Source organism: Mustelus asterias, chromosome 1, assembly GCF_964213995.1.
Source record: "Mustelus asterias chromosome 1, sMusAst1.hap1.1, whole genome shotgun sequence".
NCBI lineage: Eukaryota > Metazoa > Chordata > Chondrichthyes > Carcharhiniformes > Triakidae > Mustelus > Mustelus asterias.
Window position 1 is genome coordinate 60,023,199 of NC_135801.1, and position 19,418 is coordinate 60,042,616.

General features: G+C 42.0%; 1 protein-coding gene across 1 annotated transcript in view; it reads right to left on the bottom strand.

The window, feature by feature from the left end:
* The window catches only part of dchs2 (dachsous cadherin-related 2), a 48,560-nt gene that overhangs the window by 22,803 nt on the left and 6,339 nt on the right, over nt 1-19,418 (bottom strand). Inside the window, exons 2-3 of the mRNA XM_078224929.1 lie at nt 6,929-7,120; nt 3,073-3,304 (exon numbers count right to left, since the gene is read on the bottom strand). Of these exons, the coding sequence (XP_078081055.1) occupies nt 3,073-3,304; nt 6,929-7,120 (424 nt within the window). The remainder of the gene's footprint in view (nt 1-3,072; nt 3,305-6,928; nt 7,121-19,418) is intronic.

Sequence of the window (19,418 nt, forward strand, 5' to 3'; positions counted from 1 at the left end):
TGGCATAGAGGTTGAGGGCCACTGTGACCTTCACTGCCACCAGGAGCAGGCATCCTCCTATGCCACAAGGTATCAGGTCTACGAAGACCTTATAGAACCGCAGCCTGCAGCAGCACCCCATCGAAGGATATGTGGGTCTCCCCGAGTCTCCATCTTCTCTGTCCCCAGTGGGAACCCCTGAAGCATAGACATGAGTGCACCCACCTGAACGTTTGTTGCAGTAGTTTCCAGGAATGGCTAGCACTCCAGGCAGAGGATGGAAATGCATGCTCATTCCAAGTATGAGATGGGTTCCCATTGAAAGGAGCACTAAAGAGTTCATGAATGTGAGGGGCCGTGTTAACACCTACTGAGCTGCCCATATTGGAGCAACAGCTGCTCGACCTAGTTCTGGTTCCTGCTATTGGGGCCTGGGATGGAACATTGGCAGAGACCACGGAGCCAGTCCAGCAGTCAGGGTAACCAGTGCAGCATTCGTGGGAGTTGGAACTCGAACGCATGTACAACCCCTTGGGGGGTGCAGTCGGGAATGGGTTAATGACCCTTGTCACACTTAAGCAGTAAGACCCGAACTCTGTGATTTTGTTGAGAACACTGCAGAGTCCATGTTTTTGTCAGAGTTCGGTGTTTTTCATGTCTGTGCCAGATAAAAGGAACAGCTATTCCTCTGTCTCCATTGGTTATCAAGAAATGCGATTAACCCAGCTCGAAAGAAGCTAAACAGTCTCCAGTTTTATGTACCTTTGTTTAACACGATGGAGTTGACATGTATGCCTTCTGTCTTTGTATAACCATAGATTCATATATAAATATTCATCATACGTTATTCATCTTATCCTGATATAAAGTATTATACAAACCTGTATGTAGATTAGTTAACTTGTTTGTGCAAAACCTGTAATATTGTTTCAAGGCAATGGCGAACGACCGTGGCCTTGGAGATCGAACAAACTACGCAGAGGAAGATACTGCTAAAACTTCACAGCTCCAGGATCCCGGGTTCGATTCCTGGCTCGGGTCACTGTCTGTGTGGAGTTTGCACATTCTCCTCGTGTCTGCGTGGGTTTCCTCCGGGTGCTCCGGTTTCCTCCCACAGTCCAAAGATGTGCGGGTTAGGTTGATTGGCCAGGTTCAAAAAAAAAAAAAATTGCCCCTAAGATGCGTAGGTTAGAGGGATTAGCAGCTAAAATATGTGGGGGTAGGGCCTGGGTGGGATTGTGGTCGGTGCAGACTCGATGTGCCGAATGGCCTCCTTCTGCACTGTAGGGTTTCTATGATTTCTATGATTCTATGAAAACAACAAGAATCTCACCATGAACAATGACAGACATCTTAGAGAATTGCAATGTAATGAGGGCGGGGCCCGGGACATATATAAACTCTGTTCTTACTTGTGTTCGATGAGAAGCCCTGGGTCCACTGTTAGGAACCTCACTTCTCCCACAATTGTGGAAATAAACCTGCATTTTGATCTACTAATAGTGTCAGAGGTTTTTTACCTACAACAGGGGGTTTAGCAGTCAGGGGAATGCACGCAACACAACCCCAAATCGGCACAAGCACCCCCTCCCTCCCCAATGCCCATGCAAGCCCCCCACCCAACCCCGCAGACAGCCGAGACCTCCCCATTGCACCCCGGAAGGTGGTGCTCAGTGTGAAGGCCTGAGACGGAGACCCACTACAATGAGGCCTACATCCCCACCCAGTCCATCATCGAGCAGTGCATTGGGCTACTCAAAATGTGGTTCCGCTGCCTGGGCCACTTGGGTGTAGCTCTCCAATATAGCTCCGAGGGTCTCCTCTGTCTTTGTGGTCTGTTGTGCACTCCACAACCTGGCGCAGCAGTGGGGAGACTTCCTCCTCGTGCCCCACCCTCACCCTTTGCTACTACTGCACCTGACTCAGACTTTCATAGAGCAACTGTGATTCATGCCGGCATGACATCTCACCAATGAGGTGGGAAGTATCCGGGGAGAGGTAGTGGTGCTATTGATGTTGAAATCCATTCAAAATGGGCACCAAGCCTTTCACACCAGGAAAAAGTGGATGAGAAGATTGCAAACTGCCTGATGCTGGATGCGATGCTGATTTTTCACCTCACATGCTATTTTCCCATCTTGTCACGCTGATCGATGGGTGAAGCGTGCCCAATGTGGATTTAGGAAAATAAAACCATCATTAAAAAATTAGTTTTAATCATAATTAATCTTGGGCACAATTGAAAATCACGTTGTAAGGATCAGTCATCAAATGATTATTATTGGAATACTGGTGGGAGAACATTGCCATTGGTAACATGTTAAAATGGCACAGGTATCAAGATTACTGTGCCTGTTCTAGAGAAGAGTCAGAACACTTAATGCAAAACACAAATGTACAAACTAACATTCAGGATGCACATTAAATTCTTAATAGTAGCAAGGCTGTTGGGCAGCAATGAGTGGAGGTAAGGTGGTTTTCCAGAGGGATGCAAATTTGGAGAGCTTCAATTTTCTAGCCATTAGCTAAGCATTGGCGAAGACCCGCTTTTTCAGTCAGGGACTGGTACATGCCATGAACTAAAAATGAAAAGGTAGCTTTATCAGTTTTATCTAACAAGAATTAGGTTTGTCTAATGGGAGGCACGGTAGCACAGTGGTTAGCACTGCTGCTTCACAGCGCCAGGGGCCTGGGTTCGATTCCCGGCTTGGGTCACTGTCTGTGTGGAGTTTGCACATTCTCCTCGTGTCTGCGTGGGTTTCCTCCGGGTGCTCCGGTTTCCTCCCACAGTCCAAAGATGTGCGGGTTAGGTGGATTGGCCATGCTAAAATTGCCCCTTAGTATCCTGGGATGCGTAGATTAGAGGGATTAGTGGGTAAAATATGTAAGGATATGGGGGTAGGGCCTGGGTGGGATTGTGGTCGGTGCAGACTCGATGGGCCGAATGGCCTCTTTCTGTACTGTAGGGTTTCTCTTCTCTTCTCTAATTTATCAAACAAGCAATTAAATTGCCAGAATTTAATTAATTGCTTACTATTGCAACATTACAGTGTGAACAATGTAAAATCCAAATCAAAAGAAATAAAATTGTACCTGTCGAGGAATCTACAGAGAAGAGAGAAGAGAAATTTCCAGATAGAAGTTCATATGACACCTGTCCATTGATTCCAGAATCCCTGTCAGAGGCGATGACATTTATAATCTCTGTTCCAGGCTGCGTATAGCTGCTGATACTGGTTACATATGTCAATGGGTTGAAAACAGGTTGGTTATCATTGATATCTTGTAGCTCTAAGTGGATAAATGACTGAGCACTCAAACCACCCTGTAGAAAAAAAGGCAGTACAATTGACATTAATATAACATTTATGTAATTACATGCTTCTGTATGTGAAAACTGGGAGTTCTAGTTAACATCAATGATGCCTGCTATGGCATATTAGCATGCTTGCAACAAAAACATATAGTACAATTTTAGATTAATATGAACTCAAAGGCGTTGAAAGCTAACAGTTAAGACAGGACTTTCTTCTTTCTTACCACTTGTAATATGTCCGATATTGGGGCAGGGATGAGGACCTGTGATGCTAGATACCCATGTTTTTTTTTTAATATACCTTTCGGTATTTTAATTCTAATCAAAAAAGCCAATTCAACTCGAGTCCAACACGGTTCCGCATGAGGGGCAAACAAGATCCAAGCTGACAAGACATTGCATCCCATCTTGGGCTCAAATCAAACAGGATGAGGCATTGTATCCCCTCCTGGGCTTACATAGAAACTAGAAGGAGTAGGCCATTCATTATGATCATAGCTGATCATCAAATTCGATATCCTAATACCTCCCTTCCCCTCTTTAGCTAAGAGTTATATTGAATTTCTTCTCAAAATCACACAATGTTTTCGCCTCAACTACTTCCTGTGGTAGTGAATTCCACACTTTCACCACCCTCTGGGTGAAGAAATTTCTGCTCACCTCAGTTCTCCTCAAACTGTGACTCCTAGTTCTGGACTCCCCCACCATCAGGAACATTCTTTCTGAATCTATCCTGTCTAATCCTGCTAAAATTTTCTAAGTTTCTATGAGATCCCCTCTCACACTTCTAAACTCCAATGAATACAACCATAACCATAGAAACATAGAAAAACTACAGCACAATACAGGTCCTTCAGCCCACAAAGTTGTGCCGAACATGTCCTACCTTAGCGATTACTAGGCTTACCTATAACCCTCTATCTTACTAAGTTCCATGTACTTATCTAAAAGTCTCTTAAAAGACCCTATCGAATCCGCCTCCACCACCGTTGCTGGCAGCCCATTCCACACACCCACCACCCTTTGAGTGAAAATCTTACCCCTGACATCTCCTCTGTACCTTCTCACCAGCACTTTAAACCAGTGTCCTCTTGTGGCAACCATTTCTGCCCTGGGAAAAAGCCTCTGACTATCCACTCGATCAATACCTCTCAACATCTTATACACCTCTATCAGGTCACCCCTCATCCAACATTGTTAGTCTCTCCTCATATGACAGACTACCTTCCCAGGAATTAGCCTGGTAAACCTCCGCTATACTCCCTCTATAGCAAGGACATCCTTCCTCAGATAAGGACACCAAAACAACACACAATACTCTGGGTGTGGCCTCACCAACACCCTATACAATTACAGTAAAATCCCTATTCCTATATTCAAATCCTCTCGCTATGAAGCTAAGATACCATTTGCCTTCTTTACTGCCTGGTGTACCTGCACACTTTATTTCAGCAACTGATGTATGAGGACACCAAGGTCTCTCAATTTACACCCATTCAAGTAATAATCTGTCTTCCTATTATTGGTACCAAAGTGGATAACCTCACATTTACCCAGATTAAACTGCACCTGTCATGCATATGCGCACACACTCAGCCTGTCTAAATCATACTGAAGCATGTCTACATCTCCTCACAACTCACCCTCCTATCCAACTTTATACCATCTGCAAATTTGGAGACAATACATTTAGTTCCCTCTTCCAAATCATTACTATATAATGTGAACAGTTGGGTTCCTAGCACAGATCACTGCAGTATCCCACTAGTCACTATATGCCAACCAGAAAAAGACCCATTTATGCCAACTCTTTGCTTCCTATCTGCTAACCAGCTTTCCTATCCATCTCAAGATATTACCTGCAATCCCATGTGCTTTAACTTTACATAGTGGTCTGCTATGTGAGATCTTGTCGAAAGCCTTGTGAAAGTCTAAATAAACCGCATCCACTGGTTCTCTTTGGTCAACTCGACGAGTTAGACTTGATCCAATGCTTCAACTTAGCCAAAAGGCCGAGATGGCTTTGAAAAATTGCATCAGTAAAGCCTCGGTTTAACCACATTGGCTACCCTGATCCTTTACTCTACCCCAGCTTAGGCAAACCACAGTCGCAGGCGTCAGCACACCCCAAGTGCAATGGACTGGCCTCTTCCCCTGCCTGATAATGGTTTCACCCCTGCCAGGTTAAGTATGTGCTGCAATAAAATGCATGCTTTAAATTGTAATTAAGCACAGCTGTCCCTAATTGGGAAAGGATTAGGGAATCATTGTAAGAATGCATAAATCAGTTCACTCCAAGTGTCTGGGAGGAACTGGAGAGATTTATGGTACAGACTCGTTTGTCCTCAACAAAAGGCTGCTTTTGCCAAGATGGCATTAACCATTTCTAAAGTCCCTGGCTCAGCTACCTGTAAGTGAAAGCGGGTACTTGTCTTTTCGGGGTCTGCTTCAGAACTGCTTTGATGAACATGCAGGAGGAAGCTGGTGCAGGCTAGAACTCCTTTGATCACCTATGACCTGAAACTTGGAATTAACAACGCACCTATAGTTTTCCAATGTCACTTTGTTAAATATAATTTGAACTTCCAAACCCTACATTGCAGAAAGAGACTATTCAGCCCATTGAGCCTGCACTGACAACAATCTCACCCTGACCCTCTCCCCATAACCCTGTGTATCTCCCTGACACTAAGGGGCAATTTAGCAGGGGCAATTTAGCATAGCCAATCAACCAAACCTACACATCTTTGGCCTGTGGGAAGAAACGCATGCAGACATGGAGTGCAAACGCCACAGAGTCACCCAATGCCAGAATTGAACCCAGGTCCCTGGCACTGTGAGGCAGCAGTGCTAACTGAGAGTATGAACTCATTCCTCCCCTTCATTTCCATTTATTTCATTTCTTTTATTCATCCATTTTTATTACGTTATATTCTTTTTTATTTTTCCACTGCTAAAATCTCACCTTCCATCTTGTTTTACCCCTCACCCCGCCTCCCCACCAGGGCCATCTGCCACATTCCTACACTCTGCACCTTTGTTCTGCCATTTACACATTCTGATCTCTTAATGGATGCTTTTAGCACCATTCCTACCTTTATCATCACGATTTACATTCCCTTCGTCTTTTTGTCTATGCCATTCCTATCAATTACAACCCTCCCTGATCCCACAGTATAAATCTTATCCGATTTTCCCCATCTTCAGCTCTAACGAAGGGTCACCTGACTCAAAATGTTGCTCTATTCTCTCTCCACAGGTGCTGACAGACCTGCTGAGATCTTCCAGCAATATCTGTTTTTGTTTCAGATTCCAGCATCCACAGTATTTTGCTTTTAGTCATCGTACCAAACCTACCAAAGTTTCTTCTCACCTTGCAGATTTATTTTGAGCTACGTGTTCTGCTCTCCTACTATACATGCCAACAGGCGTTGCAAGAGATCAGTTAGTACGCATTCAAAATTACCTCAAAAAAGTTGATGGGTTCGCCGTCGTGTTTTTTGTGGTTTTACACAAGAGAGCAAATTCTAGTTTCTAAATGATTATAACTGGTGCCAGACCCAAGTACTGATTAGATGATATATAAGGTTTTCTTCAATTAGGAGGAAATAAGGATTTACAAATAGAACTTACCCCATCCTCAGCCATCACTAACAAATCGTAAACTGGGGGTCCATCATCTCTATCCATATCCTGGGCTGTACAGACTTTACCAGTAGAGTTGTCAATAGTGAAGAAGTGTGATTTTTCATAGTTGATGACACCCTCATAAAGAGAATAATAGATGGTACCAAAATGACCACTATCCGCATCTCTTGCACTAACCTGCAAGCAGAGGGAGGAAATAATACATTTGAGAAGAAATTGCAGTTAGAAAACCATTTCAGCTGCTCAAGACAATACACTTGTTTGAGCACTTGCAATTTAATTCCACCAACATGTTATAAAGAAGGGCCAAACTACCTAGTAACCTTGAATAAATCTTCCCAGAATTGGCCAGGATTAATTTATCGTCAAAGACTTGGTTACAATGGATAACTCGAATGCTTGGGTTACTGTTCATTTTGAATCAATGAAATTTACATATGTGTTCCTAAATTTTACTGACACAAAGTTGGCAATTTTAATCTTCCCTGGGGAGACCAGGCAGATTAAATAGCTGCCAATTTCCTGCCTGCTTTCTGCTGATGTGGATTTTAATCCATTCTCCAACAAAGATATACACCTGAAGCTGGTAAAGCCCTTTTAATACATAGATTGGGATTTGATGACATAATTAGGTCCTGAACTGCAATTCTAACTTTACTGCAATTCTAACATTGGCTAACATTCCTGGTGGACATAGAGGATCTTGGAGCAGAAGGGGCTATTTAAGGCAAGCTTTTACTTTGTGGAGCTAGGAAGTGGAGGAGGTGCGAAACTCCCATTGCCCACCTCCACCAAATCAGAAGCTCCATGGCACACATGAACTATCCCTCAACATAGTGACTGTCACTTTGTAATTTCTATTAGAGAGGACTTGCAGGCAATGAACATAGATCTATACGATTCTATTATGGATTAATTTTTTAAAAACTTTTCTCTACCCTCAAGGAATTAGTCCTCAAAGACAAAATGACAACATTCTTGACACACAACAATAATCATAAGATAACTTTCCAGAGTTGTAAAAGCAGCATCACCTTGGACAATCCAAAAAATAGAAACACTGTTTGATCAATCTCAGTGTTCTGATTAGCTTTGTGTAGAGGTTTGTTATCATATTTTCTTCCACTGTTGCTTTGGGATTCCACACCACTGTCATCAATTAGAGCTCTAGGATGCATTCTTGCCCTTCTAACAGCAATAGGTTTATAGTGGGCCTTGACACTGGAGCAGGATAAATTAATCTACTTCCAGCTCCAATAACACATACAGGTTCAGCTAAATAGAAAGGTATATTAAGCATTGCTGAAAAATGAGAGTTTTACACTTATCAGAAGAGACAAGAATGCCAAATTTCAAAAGGAGCAACAACAGTAAAAGAAAATGGTGCTGACTGGTTGGCAAGTAGACCGACTGCCATGAAGAACATACCAGAGAATACTCCATGGAATTTCAGCAATACTCAAGAAAAGTATCTCCTTCTGTTCATTATTGCATGGCATTGTTTGAAGAAGTTCACTGACAAGGCTTTATATTTTGGAAATCCAGGAACTCCAGAATATGAATGTTCAGCTCCTTTGCTGATGTTCTTTATTGTTTGGAAAAATGGTCTTGTTGTATGCCCCGGCAAAATATGCTCCATTTATATAGCAGAAATAGCATACTGACACACTTAGCATATTTAATCCAGATCACAGACTGGTCTGCAGCCTTTGATACGGATGAAAGTTCCTGCCTGCTGTTTAATAGCCTCAACCTGGCAATCAGAACAAGCGTATTTATAAACATTGCAGTTATGAACAAAAGGGAGTCTTGAGATGCATTCAACTATGAAGGGAAATAAAAACAAACAACGTTTCTGTCTGTTATAACCTGAACCTGTCATTCAAGAGGCTAGTTAAAGGTACTGAAGAGTGAAATTGAATGTAAACAAGGATTTTCAAAGCATTTGAGCCTTCTAGGAAGGCTCAGAAACTTGAACAGAGATGCTGTGTTAAACAAATAGAGCTGAGTGAACTGCTGTGGTGAAAAGAGGAAGTTCTTGAGGCTTACTGGATTATATCATTGGTTGAATTAAATTGAACACTGATGGTCAAAGCAATTCATTCCATCACAGAACCATGCACCAAGGGCTGGGGATAACAGCTCTCGCACTTGCCTGATACTTATTACTGGATTATCATTGATCCCCTACTAAGGAACTTCCAAAATTTGAAGCTGTTATGTTCTACATGGACCTTGTGTTACTGAAACAAAGCAGCCTCTCTCTCTTTGTTTACAAACCTGTGGGTATTGATTGCGTCCAAAACCTAATAGCATGATGTTATGTTCAAAAGGATCACTGAATATCAAATGTGGTTATTATTTTGTGCTAATTATCGTCTATATGAAGACAGCAAAGTTCTTTGGTATGTGTAACATAAATTAACCTTTTTTGTATGTGATAGAAATGGTACCAGCCCGTTACCAATCAGTAGCAGCTCGTTTGGCATTTACACCTCTCACACTTCATGGTGTCAGATTCTTCCAGCAACTTATTGCATTCCTATCTCTAACTTCCTGCTGCCTTTGTTAACAGGCCAAAGTGGGCTCTGTAGGGACACTGTCTACTCTTTTTCAGGTGAAACAGACCATTAGAGTTTAAATAAGTGGGCATACTGTTTTTTTAACATGGAAGTACAAGAAAGAACTGAGAAACATTTCCTCTTTAAGATCCAGGGCTTTGACAAGTTTTATCTGATTTGATAAGTTGACGGTGCTGTATAGATGCAAGTAAATGTTGAATCATTGACAGTAAATCTAGGGCATGAACCGTGACATAGGCATGGGTACAACCATTGGTCAGTAAGATGCAGCGAAAGAGGATATATTTGTGTAATGATTTCCCTTCTCCAAATAATGAAGCAGGGTGCAGTAATTTCTGCAGGTGTTCTGCCGTTTATTAGTTGGTGCTACGTAGAATATTCTACCATGTTCAACCCATTATTCCTGCTCCAAAATACATTTACATGAGTCAAGCAAATTATTGGAACTGTTTGGTTCAGGCAAGTGCGAGAGCTGTTATCCCCAGCCCTTGGTGCATAGTTCTGTGATGGAATGAATTGCTTTGACCATCAGTGTTCAGTTTAATTCAGGAGAAGTATTTTGTTAGTTGATTTGATCCTATTCCTCTCAAAATCTGTAAATAAGTTAGTATGCTAAAGTATATATAGCATTATGAAACAAAATGTTTTTCGGTATGCTTGCCCTATCATTGTTTCTCATTTTGTAGTTCATATTCAATGCATTTTATCCAGCAGCAGTTATGTCAGGGCGGCAAGCACTGCTGCCTCACAGCAGCAGGGACCCGGGTTCAATTCTCAGCTTGGGTCACTATCTGTGTGGAGTCCGCACATTCTCCGCATAACCGCGTGGGTTTCCTCCGGGTACTCCAGTTTCCTCCCACAGTATAAAGATGTGAGGGTTAGGTGGATTGGCTGCGCTAAATTGCCTCTTAGTGTCAGGGGGACTAGCTAGGGTAAATGCATGGGGTTGTGGGGATAGGACCTGAGTGGGATTGTGTTCGGTGCAGAATCGATGGGCCAAATGGCCTCCTTCTGCACTGTAGGATTCTATGATTCTATTCTATGATTCTATATCAAAAATGAATTATTTGACTTGATCTGGAGCTGTCAATCAGAGCAGTTCAAAGTGGCCAGGCTGCACCCGTGCTGCTCATTCAGGCAAGAAAAATGAATCACCCTTGTGAAACTAACATCTCCTGTCAGTCAGAGGACTTCAAAAGGATCCACTCATACCTGGGGCTTCAGAGCCAGAGCAAGGGAATCCCTCTGGTGGAACTGACATCGCCTGTCAGTCAAAAGACTTCAAAGGGGTCTGCACACACCTGGAACTTTTGAGACAGAGCAAGGACAATCCTTTTATGTAGAACAGAGTGCTGCTGTGATTTTGAAGACTTCCAGGAGTTCAGGAGACAATATATTAAAGCGACCAGGCAACTTCAAAAGGTTTCACAGTAAACAGACCAGAATGAAGGTTTTGAACAGAAAACTGCATGAGATCACCATGCCAAGAGTGAGCTCCATTTTTCCGAGGGGTAGAAGGACAGTCCAGCCATGAGACCCATTCCGGGGGAGAATCCAGACGTCATCCCAGTCTGAGCCCGCCCATTCCCCGGATCCCTTGGGGGAACCCTCTCAGTAGAGGAGCACGTGGGCAAAGCACTTACCTCCTTGCCCCACCCCCCAAAATCCAAGGCACCAGGACCACTCTGGGCAGGACCTCGGGCGGCACGGTAGCACAGTAGCACAGTGGTTAGCACTGCTGCTTCACAGCTCCAGGGACCTGGGTTCGATTCCCGGCTTGGGTCACTGTCTGTGTGGAGTTTGCACATTCTCCTCGTGTCTGCGTGGGTTTCCTCCGGGTGCTCCGGTTTCCTCCCACAGTCCAAAGATGTGCGGGTTAGGTTGATTGGCCATGCTAAAATTGCCCCTTAGTGTCCTGAGATGTGTAGGTTAGAGGGATTAGCGGGTAAATATGTAGGGATATGGGCGTAGGGCCTGGGTGGGATTGTGGTCGGTGAAGACTCGATGGGCCGAATGGCCTCCTTCTGCACTGTAGGGTTTCTATGATTTCTATGACCTACACCAAATTCCCGCTTTGGTGGTGGCAGGGAGACTCGCCTGGTGAGAATCCCATTTTTTGCTGAACGCCCAATTCAACGGGCCTTCATGATTTCCCACCTAAGGCTAGTGACCCCAGAGAATCGCCCCCATAGTCACTTATCTGAAAAACATATCTCTACAACGTATCTGGGTACTAAGGTAGATCTGAAGCTCCCCGTGATATAGTCCTCCACACAGGCTAATAACCTCTTAAGACTGGTCACAATGCAGCAATGATACCTTGGGCTTCAATATCCAACAGTTTGCTTTCAGGGTAAACTTCAGCCCAAGCATCCTCTATCCAGAATGGGTACACAGCACTTTAAGGGTAAATATCCAACAATCAGATTCTGTGCTCAATCCAGGCATTCTACTATCAATTCCATCACATTTTACTGATCAGATTCTTCCATCCAAGTTTGTTACAATTCATCTACAGCACTGATATATAAATCTCAATTATTCAACAGTTTGATAAAAGGATGGAATTGGACAAAACTAAATTTAAATTCCAGTTAGGAATTAAGAGATTGGTCACAATTCCTACATCTCACATAATTTGGTAAATTACTGGATAATCTCCTAATGAACCTTAAGAGAGATCATAAAGCTGAAAGCAGTGAAATTAAACTGGACAGAGGTTAGTTTCAGACAGTGGAAAAATCAAATATATTCTAAGATTAATAGTATGTTACTGGAGTGGGGGTTAATGCACTATAAGAGCACTACATGGCAGTGTGATTAGCTGAGCAATATTCAACACAGAAATGTCTGAGGTCAAAAGAGGTTATGAGAAACATCATTGTTTCCTCTGGCAAATTTTGTACAAGATCCTGGTGTGGCAGAGCAAAACCTTCAGTGCAAGGAAGTTAGCAGATGGAAATCAAAAGTTGCTGGATTGTCCATCTGATAACAGCACCTTTAGCGAGGTAAAACATCCAGTGGATGAACAAGAGGCCGTAAGTGGGGGATTTCAAAGTTCTTGGACAGCTGGAGGAAGTGTGAGGCCAAGGGTGGTGTGGTTACAGAGTTTAGAGCGGAGACATTCAAAGGCTGGGCAGCCAAGATAGAACAGTGAGTACAAGGATGGCAGGTGGACACTGTACAAAAAGATGGTAGTGCAGAAGAGTGTTGGATGAGCTCCAGTTTATGCACAATGGAAGTTAGTAGACAGGCCAGGAGAACATTGGAATGGTTGAGTGGTTGAGGCATGTGGTAACAGAAGAGTTTCAACAGCTGATGGGCTGAGGCAGGGATAGATAGAATGGTGATTTTAGGGAGGTGAAAGTAGGTAGTCTTGGTGAGGACAGGATACGGCATCAGAAGCTTAACTTTGGATCGAAAAGAACACAACAACTGGTTCTGTATGTGACAGGGCTAGGCAAGGGGAAAGAATCAGTAGCTAGGGAATGGAGTTTGTGACAGAGACTGAAGACCACAGGTATAGACTTCACATGTTTAACTGAGGTACACGGGCAAGTTTCCTTCATAAAGGACTGCATGGGTACGGAAATGGAGGAAGATTGGACAGGGAAGATGGTACTGTACTGGAGCCCATTCTGTCTCATTCACTTAAATTGATATAAGCTTTCAAGATGCATTACAAACATGCCACTCTCCCCATTTAAATGGTCATTGGATAAACATATGGATGATATTGGAATAGTGTAGGTTAGATGGGCTTTAGAGTGGTTTCACAGGTCGGCGCAACATCGAGGGCCAAAGGGCCTGTACTGCGCTGTAATGTTCTATGTTCTATAAATAACACAAACAGTGGTGCGCAATTCGGCAGCACTAAATTTGGTGAAAGTACCTGAAGAGGACTTCACATATTAGTCCTACTTTCCATGACCAGTGTGCAAATTAAGTAAATGCAAAAGACAATCACCTCTTTTCAGTAAATAAAAACTATCAGCAAGAAATCACGCTACATACATCTATCTGTCTGAGAGCAAATGCTCAGAGCTTTTCCATTCCATCCTTCCATCGCAGTGCAAATGGACAACTTGTTCATTGGAAGTGTATATCAGTAGTCTGTGGGTGCATTTCCCATAACTGTCCAATTAATGAACAGAATATCATGGAAGCAGCATCACCAAAGTCCTAAATCACTGGGAGCACAATTTTGTAAAAGCACTCTCATTTCTACATTCCTTTCTCATGTTTCTGCTCAAATTATGCCATTACTTCCAGCATAGTGATTGTTAGCAGTATTGAAAATTAGTTATGTTATTTCTCACAAGTATGATAATTCTAGATGGTACACAACTAGAATTATTGAAATTGACAGTAATTTACACATTAGAAATCTAGCTACCTTAGTGCAAGGTAGGTAATAATATTTGCAGTCCAGATGCCTTTATTTTAGCTAGATTTAAACTAGCGAAATAATTCATATGAATTTGAATAGCTTCTGTTTTGCTGATTTTAAACTACTCAAATGTATATTTATCCATATCATGCTGCTGCAGTCTGTCCAGCCATTTAGTAGCCTTAGATTCTGATTTTACCTGTAGGATGGCAGCAAAGGTTTAGTTTGGTAAAATGCTTGCATAAACCTGTTAGAGCACATATTCTAAACTGAGATGATATATTTAAATTCACAAGATCAAAGGCAAATAAGGAGGGTTGCTATTCAGCCTATTTTAATTCATATATCCACCAAAAGTTCGTTCCATGTGTTCTTTGGGTGAAATCTTACCCAAAACTGGCTGAGTGTTAGGTGCAGTGTGAAAAAATGTGTTTTGCGCCAACACCGCCAGTGTGTTTTGGGGCCGAATCTTAGTATTAATTTCTATTCCCCCAAGTTTCACACCATTCCAGTGGCACGTTCACTCTGATTCATCTGCAGCGCAATGACTTAATTGCTGCAGGCACTGGGGAGCTTCATATAAATGGTTCCCCTGCAGCCTGCAGCACTTGTTCCATAACGACTGCAGGGGACCCACATCCGGCACCAGCGCAGATACTAACACCCCGGAAGGTCCAGAAATTAGGCGGGCTTCTGGGTCACTCACTGGTGAGCAACTCGCAGCTGAAGATCCACAGCAGGCAGAGGCAGGTATGTCCCAGGGAACCAGCACTTGGAGGGATGCTGGATTCATATCCATTATATAACAAAATAAACTCACTTGTTAACACACAGCTTTAACACTACATCACTGAATAATACTGGCCCAAATTTCTAAGCATTCCTACTTGAGTGATTTACCCAGGCTTAGCAAATAAATAACACCTGAAATGCACACTATATTCATAAAAAATGGTTTCTAATTGTTCACCCCTTGCCCACATAATAGGAAGGTTAACTAATGCTGTGTAGATGGTTACATTAACTTGGCAGAGGGATGGGCACCTGGATGAAACATTAGACTGGAAAAAGAAGATGCCCAGAAGAGTGGGAGACACAAATGCCATTAGAGTAAAAGGTATTCAGAAATAGGAAGGGGCAAATGTGAGACAGTCTAAGATGGGCTCGGATTACATGTGCATAACGAGGTTGGCTATCTGTAGATATAGATAGCCACATGCAACCATGATAGTGACAATATCAGAGACCTGGATCAAAGAGTTTATGTACAATTACACAGGAAATATGTGGAGATATTCCAAAAATATCCATCATCTATCAAGCTGAACTCACTAGTTAATACACAGCTTTAATACTTACCCACATTTTTGAATTTTACTGGCCCAAATTTCTAAGTACTTTTAATGGAATTATTTATACTGTCTACAAATATTACTGCCTATGAAGAGTCTAGGGAAGATAAGGAAGGTAAGAAAAAAAAGGAGCTGGTGAAGCAAGGAGCAATATTGATCAAAGAAAGTTAATTATTCTAGAATATTTAGTTCCCATGCTTAGTCACTTTTCAACAACAGCTTGTAATGGCTATTAGATCAAACTAATTAATTTTTCTGTCCTATTAATTCATCTAATTTGTTGCAAATGCTTTGCACATACAGGCGCAGTGACTTCAGCTTTCATCGTTTTCTAATTTTCCCTGACATCATCTTAGTTACTAGTACCATTTTGTTACTTTCACTGTCCCTTCGTGACGAACTCTGCTTAGGTTTACCAACAGTCGTGAACAAAGCCCAGCCCATCACTCAATCCAGCTTCCCACCCATTGACATCGTCTACACTTCCTGCTGCCTCGGAATAGCAGCCAGCATAATTAAGGACCCTACACACCCTGGACATACTCTCTTCCACCTTCTTCCATTGGGAAAAAGATACAAAAGTCTGAGGACACATAACAACTGACTCACAAATAGCTTCCTCCCTGCTGCCATCAGACTTTTGAATGGACCTACCTCGCATTAAGTTGATCTTTCTCTACACCCTAGCAATGACTGTAACACTACATTCTGCACTCTCTCCTTTCCTTCTCTATGAACGGTATATTTTGTTTGTATAGTGCATAAGAAACAATACTTTTCACTGTATGCCAAAACATGTGACAATAATAAATCAAATCAAATCTAAAACAATATTCTGCTCTAAATGTGAAAGGATGTGGAAGCGCTGGAAAGAGCGCAGAGGAGATTTACCAGGATGCTGCCTGGTTTGGAGGGTAGGTCTTATGAGGAAAGGTTGAGGGAGCTAGGGCTGTTCTCTCTGGAGCGGAGGAGGCTGAGGGGAGACTTAATAGAGGTTTATAAAATGATGAAGGGGATAGATAGAGTGAACGTTCAAAGACTATTTCCTCGGATGGGATGGAGCTATTACAAGGGGGCATAACTATAGGGTTCATGGTGGGAGATACAGGAAGGATGTCCGAGCTAGGTTCTTTACTCAGAAAGTGGTTGGGGTGTGGAATGGACTGCCTGCAGTGATAGTGGAGTCAGACACTTTAGGAACATTTAAGCGGTTATTGGATAGGCACATGGAGCACACCAGGATGATAGGGAGTGGGATAGCTTGATCTTGGTTTCAGATAAAGCTCGGCACCAGATCGTGGGCCGAAGGGCCTGTTCTGTGCTGTACTGTTCTATGTTCTATTAAAGACTTACTGCATTTGAATTTACCCTTTCCTGAATCCTCCCACCATCATCTCTCCTCCCGACTTTCAGTTTAAAGCCATGTCTCCTGTTCTGGTTATTCAACCCATGAGGACACTAGTGCAGTCCTTCCCAAACAAGCCGCTTCCTCCTGTACTGATGTCAATGGCTCATGAAGCAAAACCTCTGCCTCCCATACCACTCCTTCAGCCACACATTTAATCTAATCTGTTTATCTATATATCAACTGACAAGTAGCTCAAAACCAAAAGGGTATGATTTTTAATTGGGACCCTAACTCCTCAAATTCTCTCAACCAAACGCCATTTCCAGTTCTACCTATATTGTTTGTTTCCATGTGAACCACAGCAAGCGATCTTCCCCCTCCACTTTTTTCTTTTCGAACTGCGAGATGTCTTTAATCCTGGCACTGGATTATATAACTTTCAGAACATTGGTTGTAGCTGCAAAGAAGAGTACATATTCCCCATGGATGAGTTTACTGCTAACATTTTCCTATTGGGTAAAGCCATATTAACAATCCATTCAGACCTATGGGCACTCCAGATGCAAAACATATATATATTCGATATCACACAGTATGATTGTTTAAAATAATATGCAGACTGGTCCTTATTATTTAATCATTTAAGATAATTGTAATAAACATAGCAGTCTTAAAAAATTGAGACAACATCTGGAGATTTATACCAAAATACCAACAGATAAACTAGTGTTTTCTCATAACCTAAAGGCTCAGCTCAGCGTGAGATAAAAAATAAAATTCAACAAATGTTTAATGCATGATGTAGCTTAACGTTTCCACTGAGCCAACATCAACAATTTCTTTCTCTCATTTAATATCCGATTTCAGCAAGTTTATAAATACTTCGGGAAATGTTCACCAAATACTCCACAAACTTTCTGAAAAACAATGCATGTTTTCAACAACTCCATAATAAAAACCAGTACATCAACAGATCAAGGACTAAAATGTTTTCAATAAGCAGACAAAGCTTTGCATTTACATTTCTCACATTTTTTTCCTCATAGCATACTTAGGACAAAATATTTAGGATCTAGTTTTTGTATTTAGTTTTTCAAAATATCTGACAATACTTTGCTGATTCTGTCTTGTTCCGATTCATAAATCTGAAACTACAGTGCATCAAGATACAAGAAGGTAAGTCCAAAGTAAATGTGTAATAAATATTCACTCAAGATTTTTTTTCCAGATCAGAACTTGAATCGTTACCATGACCTGAATTCTGTTTACTACTGGCATCCTAATGGTATTGAAGACATTTATTCATTGTGTCACTTAACAGTACACTGCAAACATCTAATGGTAGTACCAGGCAGAGAATGAAAGTTCAGAAATGAAGGGGAAGAGAGAGAAACGGAACTATACTGAAATACATATTATATAAAGCACATACTCAATTGAAAACAGGTCATTAACACTGGCTGAAAGCCAAATAACACTGACTGCTTTTGTTCAGAGACAATAATTGTTTTTCAGTCTAAATACAGCTGTCATGCTACAGAAGCCAAGAAAATAATTAGTGCGCCTTAATCCATAAGTCTTGTAAGCATAATACTGTACAAGATTCCTTTATATTAGTTATTCTACAATATTATGAAGCATAATAAGAAATGGCCAGGAAAGTGTAACAAGTTTTTTTCTATTTCTCTTTCAAGCGCTTACTCGCCTGCTAATTACTTCCAGAATTTCCTCCTTTTTTAATTTCAGATTTCTCATATTCAGTTCTTGTATCTGTCTCTAAAGAGATGTGAATTCCTACCGACATTAATTCTGAATGTTATTCAGAAATGTGTCCCAACCTTGAGTAGACAATCAGTTTAATGTAAACTAGCAGGTCTCCCATTTGCTCAAGGCAAACAATAGGTATTTTAAGAACACAAGCATGATGCTAATTGGTATTACTAGGATTAAAATCAGCATTGGGTACAGATCAGAAGCCCAGAACCTCTAGGAAGTAGACTCACGGCCTGACGGTACAAGATGATCTTAGGATCTAACACTATTTTGGTAGGTGGTGATGTTTCAAGTGTGGCAACTTTGGGAGCACCACAGAAAGAAAACATGAATACTTGGCAGGGACTGAGATCATTAGAAAAGTCCTGGGGCTTGGAAACGTTAAAAGTAAAGATCTCAGGATGTGGGGGCATTGGGGATGGTTGTAGCATCAGGGAGTACTGGGAAAATTGATTGAGAGCTTGCCAGCACTTGAGAAGAATTCCAATATAATCCAGTAGGACTGATAAGTAGGTTTAGGAACAGGGCCCTGACAGTTTTGGGGTGATTGCTGAAATCTAGCATTTATAGGCAAAGCAGAGTCTAGCAATCTTGCAGCGGTGGAGACCCAAGAAAATAGAAGATAAATTTCGACTGTCAGGCCCCAGTCACCCTACACAGCACTCCTACCCATCAGTCTCTCCCACTAACCCATCTGTAGCTACTTTCTTCTTCTTGGTCATTCTTCTCCCAACCAATTTCTCCAGGTAGTCAGTTCCTGTGATTGCATATTTAAATATTAATTAAAAATCACAAGCTAAACAGGTGAATTGACAGGTACAGTACATGGCAAAATTAGTGAACAGCAATCAGCTACTGTCTTTTGGCAAAATTGGATGGTGGGGCAGTGACATGCCAGTTCAGCTGCGAGGCTGCCCAAGACAGTTTAATGTCACTCTGGCTGTGCTGGCAAGTACGGTTGCCTCTTTTTAGGTCAAACCAAATAAACAAACTCAGATTAAGTCAGGACAAAGTAAAAAGGGGCAGCTCC